The sequence below is a fragment of the Neoarius graeffei genome, chromosome 9 (assembly GCF_027579695.1).
Source record: "Neoarius graeffei isolate fNeoGra1 chromosome 9, fNeoGra1.pri, whole genome shotgun sequence".
Classification (NCBI taxonomy): domain Eukaryota; kingdom Metazoa; phylum Chordata; class Actinopteri; order Siluriformes; family Ariidae; genus Neoarius; species Neoarius graeffei.
Window position 1 is genome coordinate 20,834,331 of NC_083577.1, and position 17,110 is coordinate 20,851,440.

General features: G+C 42.3%; 1 protein-coding gene across 1 annotated transcript in view; it reads left to right on the forward strand.

The window, feature by feature from the left end:
* Positions 1-7,779: 7,779 nt before the first annotated feature.
* The window catches only part of LOC132892115 (F-box only protein 47-like), a 93,182-nt gene continuing 83,851 nt past the window's right edge, over positions 7,780-17,110 (forward strand). Inside the window, exon 1 of the mRNA XM_060930514.1 lies at positions 7,780-7,942. Coding sequence (XP_060786497.1) covers positions 7,780-7,942 — 163 coding nt within the window. The remainder of the gene's footprint in view (positions 7,943-17,110) is intronic.

Sequence of the window (17,110 nt, forward strand, 5' to 3'; positions counted from 1 at the left end):
CGGAAGGAATCCTGTTTGGGAACCACAGGATTTCATCTCTGCTTTTTGCGGATGATGTTGTCCTGTTGGCTTCTTCAAACCAGGACCTTCAGCATGCACTGGGGTGGTTTGCAGTCGAGTGTGAAGCGGCTGGGATGAGAATCAGCACCTCCAAGTCCGAGGCCATGGTTCTCGACCGGAAAAGGGTGGCTTGCCCTCTCCAGGTTGGTGGAGAAGTCCTGACTCAAGTGGAGGAGATTAAGTATCTCGGGATCTTGTTCACGAGTGAGGGAAGGATGGAGCGTGAGATTGACAGGCGGATCAGTGCAGCCTCCGCAGTGATGCGGTCGCTTTACCAGTCCGTCGTGGTGAAGAAGGAGCTGAGCCAAAAGGCAAAGCTCTCAATTTACCGGTCAATCTATGTTCCGATTCTCACCTATGGTCATGAGCTTTGGGTAATGACTGAAAGAACAAGATCGCGGATACAAGCGGCCGAAATGAGTTTCCTTCGCAGGGTGGCTGGGTGCTCCCTTAGAGATAGGGTGAGAAGCACAGTCACTCGGGAGGAGCTCGGAGTAGAGCCGCTGCTCCTCCACATCGAGAGGAATCAGCTGAGGTGGCTCAGGCATCTTTTTCGGATGCTTCCTGGATGCCTCCCTGGGGAGGTGTTCCAGGCCTGTCCCCCCGGGAGGAGGCCCCGGGGAAGACCCAGGACACGCTGGAGGGACTATGTCTCTCGGCTAGCCTGGGAACGCCTCGGTGTTCTTCCCGAGGAGCTGGCTGAGGTGTCTGGGGAAAGGGAAGTTTGGGCTTCCATGCTTAGACTGCTGCCTCCGCGACCTGGTCCCGGATAAAGCGGAAGAAGACGAGACGAGACGAGACTTTAGTTGCCTCAGTTGCGGAAAATAGGTCCTATAACTAGTGAAATAACTGTCTACTGTGACAAAAAAGTTGTTAACCCAAATTAGTGCAGACTGGTGAAAATATAGACAATTTATTATGAGTATTGATACTAAAATGAACACATTTGGTATCGAAAGTATCGGTCCACACATCACGAAGTTGCTGTGGGCTTCACACTGCACGGCACAGCCATGCTACTAGCCATGCTAACTAGCTTCTTGTCAAGAAAAGAAAGAAAACTGCCAGCGACGTCTCTTTGTATTTGCAAGCTGGTGCTCTCAAAGACCTCTGGTGCTTCTGTCAGTAAACGTGTGTTTGAAAAACCTATTCTGGGGCATTTCTCCCATTCATCAGCCTCTCCCCCTCTCCCCCTCATTCTCAATGCACAGCATTCATTCACTAACAGAACGTTACTTCACTGTCGCCGCCAAAAGTTTTACAGAGAAAAAAAACGTTCTTATGTTGACGTCAGTTGATAAACGTTATAGTACCATTACGTTGGTGCTTTTTTAATATCCTAACTTTAGTTATTTTTATCGGGAAAAACCATAGACTGTACCAGATATAAAAGAGGGAAAAACTGCAGCCCCCCCCCCCCCCCCCCCCCCCCCACACACACTTACAGGCTAGCACGGACCAATGTGGCATTATGCTAACTTTAAATTAACTTATGAACAGTGACATATCTTGCGTCAAACTACATGCAGACTTATATATTATCACAAATTTAAAACTGAACGGTAATAACTTACCTGCGAAATGACTGTCGTATGTGCTACACCTTGCTCTGTGATCCTGTAACGTCCGGAGCAGAGCCAGTCCTGTTGTACTGTGTGCATGCGTCGTGCATGTGTTTCAAAACGCTACACTTTCAGAGTAAAGTTTATGTAGTATTTCTAGGTTTACGTACATGCAACTATTAAACATTTAAATACTATGAGGAAACCTAAGTAAAACTTACTCTTCCCCATAATTCATGTATTACGTTAATAAAATGTTTAATTTTACTTAAGAAACTCTAGTTCTTACTGAATCTTAAAAATACAAGGTAGAAATTATGACAGTTACTCTAATAGAGTTTACTGCACCAAAAAGTCACTTTTTTCAGTGTATGCAGAAATATAGAAAATTCTAAAGGGTTCACAAACTTTCAAGCGCCACTGTACTTTTATGTGATTATAAAATAGAGAAACTTCCCCTAATCCTGTCCAGTTTCCATAAACAAATGCTCTTGGCATGGTCATTAATTTATAAACACAGTTTCTCCCCACATAGATGCTTCATCTGAAATAATCAGCACATTAAATATAAAAATAAATCCTTATTTTTTTCAATCCTGGTTCAATAACAACATAATTCCTGTAACCCAGCTACTCAATGATAATGGAAATCTACTAAATTATTCTGAGTTCCTTCAAACGTTTGGTATTCCTGTTACCCCAAAAGAGTTTGCCATTGTAATGGATGCCATTCCCTCTGGTATCCTAACTCTTCTAAGAGGGGCTGAAAAACTGGTTTGTTTACCATCTCTGGACCCCATATTGACCTCAGTGGGTTATGTATGCTTCTCTGTCACATCCAAGAACAATAATTGCAATATTTGTGCATTATTCCAGGCAGATATCACCACTATCCCCTCTGTGAGTCAGTATTGGACTGGTCTTGTTGGTGACCTGAACTGGAGCAGTGTGTGGAACCTCTCATGCAGATACTTCCTTACAAACAAAGTAAGGAAGGTGTCTTTCAAACTAATTCATAGATACTGTCCTGCCAAGCATTATCTGCTTAAGTTTAAGAGAGACATTTGTGTGGCCTGTTCATTGTGTGAGACAAACCCGGAAACAAATAATGCACCTGTTCTGGCAATGTCCTTTTACCATCAGATTCTCTTTCTTCTGTGTTTCCCCCCCAAATCTGTCCCTCTGAGTTACATGTCAATCCTGGGATTGAGGTGCTGACCTCTTCTGCTCCTTGGACCTGCCTGATCTATCCTGATGCCCCATGTCTGGTTGGAGTCTCATCACATCACTCCTGTGGAGGACAGCCCCATATGGACAGTTGAAAGTCACACTTGGAAGACGCTCTGGACACTTACAGTAATGCTTTTGTGGCTAAGGACTACAGTTGGCTTGCTAACTTTGGGACTGCCATTGTCATGAACAGTTTTGCACTCAAGTTTCCATTAATGAAGAGTTATAACATCAATGAAACTGACTTCATGTTAAAACTGTTAATGTTACAGTCATGTTGTCTGTTGTTGTCCAGGTGAGGATGAATTCCCTTTTGGGTCTGGTTCCTCTTGAGGTTTCTTCCTCGTGTCGTCTGGGGGAGTTTTTCCTTGCCCCAATCGCCACAGGCTTGCTCATTGGGGATAGATTAGGGATAAAATTGGCTCATGTCTTGGGTCATTCAGATTCTGTAAAGCTGCTCTGGGACAATGTCTGTTGTTAAAAGCACGATGCAAACAATAAATGTTTATATAATATATAATATAATATAAATATAATAAATGTGTTGATCATTTTAGGAAAATGCCATCTTCATACAGCCAAGTTTAGTCATTCAAAACCTTCATTTATAGCCTTTGAAAAGGAACCTGAACAGTAGATCAAAATCATCTCTGACTCTAAAAACAAGAAAGCTGCTAAAACTTTTCATTTGTGCTCATTATTTAATATCTTTATTTACATGACATGTATGAGAACAGTGAAACAGCAGTGAGGTGTGCAGTTGGAACAACTGAATGGTTCAAGGTGAAGGTGGGACTCCATCAAGGATCTGCTTTGAGTCCTTTTTTGTTTGCCATAGTGATGGATAGCTTGACGGACGAAGTGAGGCAAGAGTCACCATGGAACATGATGTTTGCAGATGATATTGTGATAAGTGGTGAAAGTAGAAAGGAGGTTGAGTTGGGTTTGGAGATGGAGGTATGCATTGGAATGAAGAGGAATGAAGGTGAGCAGTAGCAAAACAGAGTGATCAAAGGATTGCCCGTTAGGGTGATCAATGGCAATCTGACTCTCTCTGCAAATTTAGGCATCTTAAAATGTTTTTATTAATGCCAAATAAAATATCCAGCACAAATTATATATGATAGACATAAATTAATAATTTACAAATTTTATTTTAAACACGTTTTTAGTTAGCGGGACTGCAGCTTATCACACTCCCGCCCCCGCCCGCAATGAGCTTTCAAAATTTGTCCCGCGCCGCACTGCTTTGCGGCGGGTCCCGCGGGACTCCCGCGGGAGTGCAGGGCTCTAGTTCACGCCTCTCTCTCTTCTGTCTGACTAGCCTAAAGGAAAAGGAAGTGAAACATTTTGCGCGGACGTTTCACCTCTGCTGATCTCGCGAGATTTTGGCGAATTTGTATGAAGGGAAAAAAAAAAAACCCACCACTTAATTCCAGGTTAAAAATGCATTGTAACGCGCATTACTGACATTTGTACCGAGTAAAATATTACCACTTTTTTTTCTGTAATGCCTTACATTACCGCGTTACCGCAAAAAGCAATGCATTACAGTCAGGGTTTAATTTGAGCCGGAACATGACGGAACAAGATCCGGAACCTCCGTTGTCGGATCCGGCAGCTATTTTCATTTCATTCGGTGTTCCGGCAGCTATTTAAATGGATCAGATCACCTCCGTGACCATCACAAAGGGAAAAAAATCAAACAATAAATTAAATAAGTAAATAAAAATTTTTTAGTGTTCGGTTTTGATTTTGATATCTGTTGTTGATTTCTCTCCTATGACATCCACAAAATCTATGCGAAAGGGGAAGAGGGAGGGACATGGGGTATATACTTCCGCTCAATAGAACACCGGGTTTTTTGTAGCCGTTAGCTTGCGCTGTAGAAAAAATGGCAAAAAAACAAGAAAGCTTACTAAAATTTTTAAAATGAATTCTCCAATTTGTTTTGTAAACCCTTTATTTCTTAACTATTACTTGAATTGATTGCACTTATGTTTGCTGGCACTGCCTTTAAATTATTCTCTTTTTTGGGCTTTTTCCACCTTTATTGGATAGGACAGTGTAGAGACAGGAAATGAGCAGGAGAAAAACAGGGAGGGCTCGGAAAACGACTGCAGGTTGGAATCGAACCAGTCCCCGGATTTATGGTATGGTGCCTTATCCACCTGAGCTCATGTCTCATGTGATCTGGGCCCTGTACTACGAACGGAGGTTAACCTACCCAGAAGTAACCCAGGGTTCCCCCGCTAAACCGGGGTTGACAAAACCTGGTTATCTTGTTTGGGGTTAAACGGTACTACGACGCCAGTTATGAAGTTGATTTGTTGAACCTGGTTTAACCTAATCAGGGTTAATGCGCGTTCACGTTAAAGGGGAGGTTATCAGCGCAAATCACCACTGTTCACAATGGCACAGTCGCCGTACTTCACGGAGGAAGAATGCGCTGTCATAATGCAAAGCTACAAGGAGTTCAAAACAACATTAAGAGCAAAATCTAACACAGTGGCTGCCAATAAGGAGCGGCAAGCATGTTGGCAACGAATTGCCGATCGGGTAAATGCGTAAGTACATTCTCCCCTCTACATGTTCCAGAACAGAAGTATAGGATGAGAGAAAGCTTCATGATCAATCACAAGTCACAGAAAATGGTCCTTCGACGTGGCCCCAGTCGTTTAATGTCCGAAAAATCCTGAATAAAATTTGGTATGGTAAATTCATGGAGTAGCCTACTTAAGCTGATATGTGCACAGAGTCACATGAATTAGGATGACTGACTGTTCAGTCCCTTTGACTAAGTTGGTGTATGACCTGTGAACATTTCAGAGGCAACAGCAGTGCCAAACGCACCTGGCAACAGGTGAAAATTAAATATAAAAACATCATTCATAATGGTAAGTGTGTGTGTGTGCGTGCAAGCAAGCATTCATTTGCCTTTTATTTATTCAAGTTTTATCTGTTTGCCTAATAGTTCAAATTGTTTTGTATATAGTTTATAATGTCGTTGTATGATATTAATGATATTGTGGGAAAACTACTTTGCACGAACGTTCATTTAATTTATTCTATCGTCATTTTGTTTGTTCCATTTTTGTGTATTTTATTTATTTATCTGTTTGTCTAGTTGTATCTATTTTTCTAATATATTTTTTGCATTAATAGTTTGTTTTTCCTATTAAAATAATCTTGTGTTCTTGTTATAACTTTATCTATTTATCTGACTGTTTAGTTGTATCTATTTTTGTTACAATTTCAATATTTTTAATATAGAAAGTTTTTTTCTATTAAAATGTTCTTGTGTGATAACTAGTTCTTGTTATATTTATTGGAGTTGTATCTATTTTGTATCTCAGACTTAAATATTTTTGTAAAACAAGTGTTTTTCTATAAAATATTCTTGCCTTCTTGATAACTATGCTCTTGAGTGGGTGTTTTTTTGTTTTTTAAACAGAAAAGCCGTTCTGCATGGACATTCATTGAAGCCCTCATTGTTTTTTAATGAGCGTTTAGGGGTTACAATAATGTAAGTCTAGGTTGCTTTATATAAAAGGTATGCCCAGAAATATTGATGTCACTGTCTAAGCAGAGGGATCTGGCTTCTTTAGACGCTATCTTCTTAAAACTGAATAAATATTTAAAAAGAGCCAAATGAGGCAGTCTTTTGAACGGCTCTTTTCAAAGAACGGATCACAAAGATGCGGATCCCATCTTAAAGAGCCATAAATCCCATCTCTAATCTGCGCTCCGATATCGCACGGGTCATCCAGGTACGCTGGCATTGTCTCTAGAGGAAATGTCGGTGGAGACGTGGTGTTTAAAAAGGGTGTGGTTAATCGGAAACCTCGGGTTAACCAAGAACATAACCTGAGACGAGCAGGTTTGAGATGCAGCGTAAGTTGCCATGGCAGCATACCTCGGTTTGAACATAGCCAACTTTCGTAGTATGGGTTAATCGGGAAGTTACGCTGCACGTGATCAAGTTACTCTCGAAGTTACCCTGGTAAGCCAGAAAACCCGCTTCGTAGTACAGGGCCCTGATCTCCAATGGTGAAATAAACCGGTTGTGATATGAGTACAGTCTGTTATTTTAGAAGATAAATTTAATATATAGCCTAATACAAATATTTTATAACATAATATCACGACATATTACTGTCTGTAACTGTTCGTCACTAAAGCGTTTTCTAAGATCATAATGTCTGATATTATTATTATTATTATTTTTTACATACACAATAGGCGTGTGTGCGTAAAGTTATAGTAAACCACCCCCCGCCTTTTTTTTTTTTTTTTTGAGTCGCCGGACCCACCCACCTCCTGCGTTCCGGGACCTCACACTTCACAAATTAAGCACTGATACAGTAATTCGTTACTTTTGTAACGCGTTACTCCCAACACTGTAAGTGTCAGCCCTGTGATGACCTGGCGACTTGTCCAGGGTGTACCCCGCCTTTCGCCCGTAGTCAGCTGGGATAGGCTCCAGCTTGCCTGCGACCCTGTAGAACAGGATAAAGCGGCTACAGATAATGAGATGAGATTAGAAGAAGAAGTGAAAGGGAAGGGGCGGAGTTAAAATGCGCGATCCCGGAGGCGCGCTCCCGCCTGAGCAGTCATTAGTGATTTGGCGGTTCTGCGCGGTTTAAGGGGTTTTGGTGTTTAAAAAAAAGAAAAGAAAAGAAAGAAAGGCCGAAGCTAGCACCGTAACACATCAGTTCAGTGGGTGTTTTTTCATTATTATAAATCTGTTTATTGATAATTTATTACCGGTGAGAGGTTTTTGAGGCGGCGGCGGCTGAGGTGAGCGAGCTGACGCTGCTAACTCGTTAGCATGGCTCGAGTATGAACATTCAGGATGTTAGATAATGGAAACTAATTCGACCAAGTGACACTTTTTACATGTAATTTCATTACTTTAGTTTGGATTATGAATAAATTCACCTCAGCTTACAAAGCACAACGGAGAAGCTCGAGACGGCGCCAGTGTGCCGTTAAACCCAGTAACCCTAAAACCCGGAGGCGGTCCAGTCAGGGAATGTTCGAGAAACTTCCAGCTGAGGTGTTTGATTTGGTATTAGGCCACCTGTCAGGTAAGCACACTCTCACTGGGAATGGCACTGCTGCCTGTGGAGTCATAGGAGTGTCATAAACCTGACACCACACTGAAAAAAGTAACCTATAGAATTTACCCAATAAATCTGAGGTAACAATTTTCATTTACTTGTTTGGGGTAGATTTAATTCCATATATTGAGTATAAAATAACTGAAATAAAAAGCTATGAAATACTTAAGGGTTGTTTTACAATCAGGGTACAGAGTTTGTGTCACAGGGGTCCAAAATTCAAATTGATTCAAACTGGTTCTTGTACCAGTTTTTAAGTGAAGGACAAGTTAAAGAACAGATTTCAGGTAATTTTTTGACACGTGTATGGTAGTTTTGTGTAATCTGCTATAAGGTGGGAGAAACAAATGAAGTGATTCTCGGAGAGGACTTTTTTTTTTTTCAACAATTCAGAATCCACTACTTCCATAGTGCTTTTAAATGTAAGGCTGTAAGCTTTGTGTTAGTTGTCTAATATTTGTCCCAATATCTTGACCACATTTTAGGATGAAAATAATCATTTTAGATATGTTATTTTATATTGAAAAATTAGCTGTCTCGGAGAGGACATTTTTTTGACACAACAAGGGCAAATACAGCCCCAATTACATACTGTATAACGGCGCCCAAATTACGGGCTTGTCAAAAGGCCCAAAATAGAACACACGAAAATCGCCCAAATTACAGACCCTCCGGGATTTTGCGATGTTGCGATTTGCAACTTCAACGCAAATTCAGCCAATCCCTGCGAATTCAGGGCGGTGTTGCAATTATATCCAATCACCGCAACTTTCCCGCAAATTTGACCAATCGCTGGCGTCGTCTTGAGGTGATGTCGACAAACTACCTCACACCTTACTTCCGTGTATACATTCAAGAGAAGCAGCATGTGCACAGTGTTGCAAGATTGGGCGGTTTCCCACTTAATTGGGCGGTTTTAAGTGCATTTTGGCAGGTTTTGAACATATTTTGGGCTGGAAAACATCAGCAGTATCTGGCAACATTGCATGATGTGCGAGTCAGTGTTTATATAGGCTTAAATTCTGGTGCTGAAAGTGTGTTATGTTTACAGTGAAAGACTGTGTGCACTTTACATTATATTTTTTACTTAATAAATTAATGGATGCCAACATTTTTGCCAAAATGGTATTTTATTTTCCATTGTTTAGGCAGCTTCAGCATCATACGCGTACTGTGAGATTCTGTTCAAATTGTTTTTTTTCTTCTATGAAGCCTGAGCCATTTATTTTATTAGTTTATAATTATTGTTTAATTTAGTCTTCAGGAGAGACTGCCTGCACACAGTACTAGTATTAACATGCCTGCCAACCTGTACGCATCTTGCGTAGCCACTACAAATTTTTACCTCATTGTACGACTGTACGTTTTCACATTAAAAAGTACGCATATCGTCCGAACTCGCATTTTAGTCAAGTTCTCGCTGAAGTTGATACCGCTGATCTGTTGGGGTGAGGTTGGGGGGGACACTCGTGAAATTGTAAAATTGTACTCATAAAATTTTTTCAAGGTTGGCAGGTATGTATTAGGTTTTTTTTTTTTCTTACATGAAAGCTGAGGCATTTATATTATATTTTAAGGTAACTTCATGTTGTGCTGTGAGGTTCTATGTACTTTAACTTTTGAACCAACAGGTGCATTTGGATAAGTAATTTTTGTAGTCCTGGTAATCTTTTATATTGGTAAAGTTGTTTATAGGACCATTTTTCAGTGTCTTTATTTTTTTAATCAATAGTTTTTCAGTAATAACTTAATATTTAACATATCACTCAATTTTAATCACAAAAAGAGAAAATCGCAACAATTTCTCACAACTTTCACTTCCTCCCGCAATGTAATCGCAACAAAAACCTAAAAAACACTGCAACTTTCATCGCAATTTTTTGGAAAAACCCCCGCAACATCAGGCATTTTAGCCCGCAACAATCACAAAAAAGGCCCGCAAAATCCTGGGGGGATTGAAATTAGTAAAAAAAAAAAAAAGTAAAAAAAAAATTTTTAGCCTCGCTACGCTCGCCATGGTGCCCAAATTAAAAACCTGTCTTTGCCCCTGCACAATTACATACTAATTTGATCAAAATAGTCTGAAAACTTACTGGCATTCAACATTAAAACTTAACTATGTTTCCAATGATATGGAACCAAATATTTGTTTTATGGTATAAAGAATGATTTAAGTGCATCCCTTTTGGAGCTACCTGTGGTCAAAAAAGCACTTTTTCTAAATGACACGAGTAATTTTGCTAAATATGACATGTATTGCCATACATTCACCAAAAATAACGTTATCACAATTTTTTTTTTTTTGCATGGTAAGTAGAGCTATCACAGGGCTACAATAAACAATCAAGTTTATTTAGTCAAGCCTTTTGATATTGAAGATAATAAGTGTTAAATGTGATTTTTAGCTTGCGTACCCTGATTGTAAAACAACCCTTAAATAAATTGGGTAAAATTTACCTCACATTTATGTATCTATTCAACAGCTACTTTCTCATTGAAATTGGGTAAAATTATCTCTTGTTTGCTAGTAGGTAATACCTGATAATTACTAATCAAAGGTAATTAACATCACTTAGTAACCATTACTTATTCGAAGAAGGTAAGATGTACCCCCCCAAAAAGACTTTCAGATGGTTCATCATCTCAATGTTTCTAATCCATAAAGTCATCAAAAAAACCCCAACACAGAATAAAGTGCAGTACAACAGCTTCACACAACATATCAAGTAATGAACCTGTTTTATAACTCACTAACAGCTTCAAATGATGTTTCTGGACTGACCAAATCTGTAGTCCAGGTGCATTTATACAACAAATAACTGAACCGCCTTGTTTATATGCAGCAGTGATGCACCAAATGATCAAAAAACACAAAATAAAGTGCAGTACAACAGCTTCACACAACATTTCAAGTAATGAACCTGTTTTATAACTCACTAAACTAACAGCCGGAGAGAGGAAGATGGCAGATAGAGTTCCCTGTCCTGCTCACTCAAACGCGCGGTCTGCCGCATGCACAATTTGGAGCACAGGACTCACGGCTTTGGGGTATATTTTACCGTATTTTTCCATATAACGGTTGTTACTGTTAACGAATAGGTAGCATATGTATAATTTACCCATTACTTTTATAATTCCTTGGCTGACTGCAATAATCGAGTAAATTTTATCTGGTTTGCATAGATTATATTTACCACTCTCCAAAATCACTTCTTACAGTGCAGTGTTGCCAGATACTACTGACGTTTTCCAGCCCAAAATATGTTCAAAACCCGCCAAAATGCACTTAAAACCACCCAAAATGTACTTGATGCCTATCTTGTAAAGTAAAAAGATGCAGCTAAAGACCAGTGTACTATTTGTAAATCGAACAACAATGCAAACAACTTCTAAATGGCAACATGAGACCGTCAGTGCTGGAGGTGAAAAATCTGCTGTCTGGTACTCTGCTACGTATGGTTGAATCAGATTATAACTTTGCAATCATCTGCTGTGTTCTGAATCCGACATGCACCAGTAGGTGACGCACACGCATAATATTGTGTAGGCCAGCCTTTCTCAACCAGGGTGCCGTCAAAAAATTATATATTCTAACATTGAAAAAAATAAAATGAATTAAAATTCTAAAAAACAATAGTTATACTAATGCAGATCATCGCCGCCTCATGCGTCATCAAAATTTGTCTCACGGCCCCCTTTCCCATGTCACATCACTGCTGGGGTCAGCGTATGGTCAGCGTGACTGCGTATATTTTATATGGGGGTGCCTTGAGAATTTGCATACTTCTGAAGGGTGCCGTGACTGAAAAAAGTTTGAGAAATGCTGATGTAGGCTATGTTAGGCTACGATACATATCTAACATCTGCATTGCTGAGGTTATTTTTTTTATTTGTCTCATTTTATTTATCCTGTTTTATTAATTTTATAGGCCTAGTTATTCTGCTTAATTTATTTTTGTCTACATCCATGTATTTTCTTCATCTGTTATCCTGATTTTTGTGGATTTGTTAGATTGTACCCATTTTATATACTTCAATTAAAAAAAAAAAGTTAGGCTACGATGCATGGCTGAATGTAACATGAGAAGAGAAAATGGAATGGATTGCGTCATTCTTATTTACTAGTTTATGAGTTCAGTTTCTGCACTACATTACACACATTCATATTGGTCTTACAGTTGCATTGACTTTTTTTTTGTTTAAATAATAATGAGATTAATGTTTATTGTTTATGATTAATTTAGGCCAGTGCTCGATTTTGGTTGTTTAAAATACCTAAGGGGTGCTGGGTAAACTAAGTCTGTGACTTGCCTCAGTTGACCAAAGAGAGCTGTTTTTCCTGATTTCTTTCGCATATTCAAGAACATCATTCGGCTTAGGTGTTTACATTCTCTCCCATCTCTGCTTTCTAGTGGTAATGAAACTATATCACAGGGAGGCCTATTTTGTTAACTGCCAACATTCGTCGGTAGATGGCGCTCCAACATGGCAAATCACCGATAAAAGCTACACGGGCCTACGAACCAGAATTCCTGTTTACTTGAACGGTGACAATTGCGTTAGCATTTCTCTGTTGAAAGTCTTAGAACACATCCCAAACAATACTAACCATTTAACAAAGTAGATATGATGCACTGTATTTATAATACACAGACACACTCTCTGGAAAACATCCAATTTAATCACTCATTATGACAGAACTGTAGGCTGCGACAACTGTCCAGTACAAAGTACATTAATGCCAAATACAAACACTGGCATCATTTCACAAAATATAGGCCTAATGCAACATAGCCTACTGTCATTTTTATCATATAACTAAATTAAATCTTTATCATTTTAAGATATTGTCTGTAATATGTATTATGAAAGTTGCTAGGAATAAAGGTGCAGAAACAAACACACCCTTTAACATTTCAATTAGGCTATTTTAATAACCTATTTACGATAGGCTATTGAGATCACAATCAGTGGATTTAATCCCTGGGGATTTCTGATCCCTGAGATGGGGCAAAAACAAACAGGCACTTTAACACTTCAATGAGTACTTTAATAGCCTAACTTATTTATGATAGGCTATTGAGAACAATCAATGGATCCCTGAGGCTATACCATGGCTATTATTACCTATGCAGAATGGCAGTTATAATCGAATAGGCTGCTGAAGAACAACATAACATTTACGAACTTTTCAATTAGCTCTAATCAGGGTGAGTTTAGTACACAGATGAATCAAACTTCCCCAACAGCCGTCAGGGAGGACGGAATGTTGCCGATGTCAGTCCATTCCGAGTAAGCCCAGAATGCACGTCCATCAAACCTGATAGAAGTGGCAATCCCATTCGGTTTCTGAAGGCATCTTTAAGCAGTGTGACTTGAGAAAATGCTCTTTCGACTGGAGCGTTGAATATGGGGAGAGTGTGTAACTTAATTGCGCCAAGTGCTAAATCCTGAAAGCAGTGGCTTCCTCCAGCATCTTGAAAAGATTCAACCTCAAGCTGAAATGCTTCGATGGATAGGTGGGGAGGGAAACCTGCAGAGGCAACATTTCTCAGCTGAGTCTCCAATAAATCAGGTGAAACAGTAAAAAACTCCTTGGGAAACTCTCGGACCGTTGACTTGTAGGCCACGATAGAAGCAGGGCATAGGAGCTCCAGCTTTGCGAGCAACTCCATGGATATTGGCAAGTGCATTTGGTACTGAACTAGAAGTTCTTTCAAAAAGTCAGCACAGCGTGTTAGAACCACTTGCTTATTCTCAGTTGACAGGCCGCTTGCCTCCAACTTCTGACTGAATGTGGACCCTAAGTCTGCATCTCCAGGAGAGAGGTACACACTGGAGGACTGTAGATCGAGTTCTTAGTTGTTGTTCACTGTTCATTCGGAACACGCTGGGCTTGATGATGCGCCTCATAGTTGACAAGTACAGCCGATTGAGATCACGAAAAACGACAAGGCTATCTCCAGTCTCTAATTGGAAACATTTGTTGACGGTCTTGATTTCTATCAGTAGAGGACGGAGAAAATGCATGTAAAGGCTGTTAGTTTTGTCTTTGAACACGTCGCGCAGAAGCCGCGCAGCAAAGCAGTGTTCAGCGCCTGCTGCCAAACTGAAGTGTAGAGTGAGTGCGTCTTCTTGGTCAAGAATTCTGTCGATACAATCTGCAGTAACTAACCAGCGCATGGCACTAGGGGACAGGAATTTCAAAGGTGACCCTCCATTGATTGTTTCATACAGAATTCGATAGTCACTTTGACGCTTTGCTGAATGGGCAAACCAGTTATAAGTCTCCCTGATCATGTATTCCACATTGCTAGGAAGTTGTTGCATTGCTCTGTGGGCTACAATGTCCAATGAATGGCACACACATCTGATTAGCTGTAAATTAGGTTGCCTCTGTTTGAGCTGCGTGTACACTGAATGATGTTTGCCAACCATGACACTTGCCCCATTGGTTGCTATACCCACCTGTGGCAGCGGGGGCGTGGTCAAGCGCCGGTCTGTGACAGGAGGGTGGAGCCAGGGAAGGTGAGTGGCAGAATCACTACACCTGACGGTAATTAACCTGTTTGTGTGTCTTCCCAGTAACCGCGCCCTATTTAAGGAGGCAGAGGAGAGCGCTTCCTGGGACAAGAACACAGCGTGTGTGTGTGTGTGTGTATTTACCAAATACGAACGATTGTTATACTGAAAAGTCTGGCAATAAAAGCCTGTTGTTCCCTGAAGCTTTGTCCTGCCGTCCTCTGTGCTCCACCCACACCTAAGAGAGCTCTACAGTGGTGCTGAAACCCGGGAAAGGGTGGAGCACCAACCCAGCAGCCCCATGGAATCCTCCCCGTTCGCGGACCTGGTCCACGTCCTCGCCACGGCTCAGCAAAGCCAGCACCAGGCGCTCATCACGCTCCGAAAGGAACAAGAGCGGCGCTTCGAAGCCCTGGTGCTGGCCCAGCAGGAAGATCGCGAGGCGTTCTGGCATCTCCTCGCGTCGGCGGGGTCCACCAAGATCCCAGCCACGGGCCCGTCTCCCCTAACCGTGACCAAGATGGGCCCGCAGGACGACCCCGAGGCATTCCTCGCATTGTTCGAACAGGTCGCCGAAGCCTCGGGGTGGCCCATGGAGCGGCGCGCCTCCTCCCCCTCCTGACGGGAGAGGCGCAGCTGGCCGCGCTACAGCTCCCCGCCGGCTGGCCTACGCGGACCTTCGCCGGGCCGTCCTCCAGTGCGTGGGGCGCACACCAGAACAACAGCGCCAGCGTTTCCGCGCGCTGCAGTTGGAGGAAGTCGGCCGGCCGTTCGCGTTCGGCCAGCAGCTCCGGGACGCCTGCTGGCGGTGGCTGAGGGCCGACGATCGCGATGCCAAGGGAATCCTCGATCAGGTGGTGCTGGAGCAGTTCATCGCCCGCTTACCAGCCGGAACCGCGGAGTGGGTCCAGTGCCACCGCCTGGCGTCGCTGGATCAGGCAGTACGACTATTATAAATTATATCTATTATACGACAGTATGACTATTATATCTATTATAAAGGATAGATTATACCGAGTGACGCAGGACACTCAGATGAAAGAGCGTGTCACACAGCTGTTAATTCCAAAGAGCCGCCGGGAATTGGTAATTCAGGCGGCTCACTTTAATCCCATGGCTGGACACCTAGGGCAGGATAAGACACTAGCCCGAATAATGGCCCGATTCTATTGGCCGGGGATTCGCGGCGATGTCCGTAGGTGGTGTACAGCGTGCCGCGAATGCCAGTTAGTAAATCCAGCGGCCATTCCAAAAGCCTTTGCGCCCCCTACCATTAATCGAGACCCCGTTCGAAAGAATTGGGATGGATCTCGTCGGGCCATTAGATCAGTCAACACGAGGGTACCGCTTTATATTGGTTCTGGTGGACTATGCAACGCGATACCCGGAAGCGGTGCCTCTTCGCAATATCTCAGCACGCAGTATTACGGAGGCCCTCTTCCACGTCATCTCCCGAGTTGGAATCCCGAAAGAGATTCTGACTGACCAAGGCACCTCGTTTATGTCACGAACACTGAGCGAACTGTATGGGTTATTAGGTATTAAGCCGATCTGCACCAGCGTTTATCACCCACAAACGGACGGTTTAGTTGAACGGTTGAATCGCACCCTCAAGAATATAATTAAAAAATTCGTAAGTGAGGACGCACGTAACTGGGATAAATGGCTCGAACCCTTGTTATTTGCAGTGCGAGAGGTCCCCCAAGCCTCCACGGGGTTCTCCCCGTTTGAATTGTTATACGGGCGTAAGCCGCGCGGCATTTTAGATGTGCTGCGAGAAAATTGGGAGGAGGGACCTTCACAGAGTAAAAACGAAATTCAGTATGTTATGGACCTGCGCGCAAAACTCCACACGCTCACCCACCTAACTCAGGAGAATTTGCGGCAGGCCCAGGAACAGCAAGCCCGCCTGTACAACAAGGGCACGCGCTTTAGAGAGTTCACTCCGGGAGATAAGGTACTCGTACTGTTGCCCACGTCGAGCTCCAAATTAATCGCCAAGTGGCAAGGACCCTTTGAGGTCACACGGCGAGACGGGGACGTCGACTATGAGGTGAGGCGAACAGACGGGGGGGGCGCTACAGATCTACCACCTCAATCTGCTTAAACTCTGGAACGAGGAGGTCCCCGTTCATGACCAGTGACATGAAACAAAATTCAGTTACACAAATTGAAACGTGGCGATTTTCTATGCTATGGAAAGTCCGCACTATAATGACAGGCGTACCAACACCTTCTCCGCGCTTCGACAGCGCATTGATACTGAGCTCCGTATCAATCACTGGTCATATAAACCTATGTAAACAGGAAAAACGCGGAAGAGTTTGGTCGCATCTAATTACAGCCCCAAAAAATACCGTTGGCCATGCTGAGCCTAGCTACATTGCTAACAGGAGTGACAGCGCGTCTGACTGACTGGGAGGTCGCGCAAAGCTCGGAGAGGTACGGATCAGCTCGTCTCAATTCAGAGAAGAACATATTTCATTATGGAAGTACGGTGGACTGTTTCTTTAAACAGAAGCCTGCAGCGGGGCGGGAGAAGTGCTGCTCCCAGCGGAATGAAAACAGCCACAACACGAGCGCACCATCCAAAGTAAAGCAAGCAACCATCCC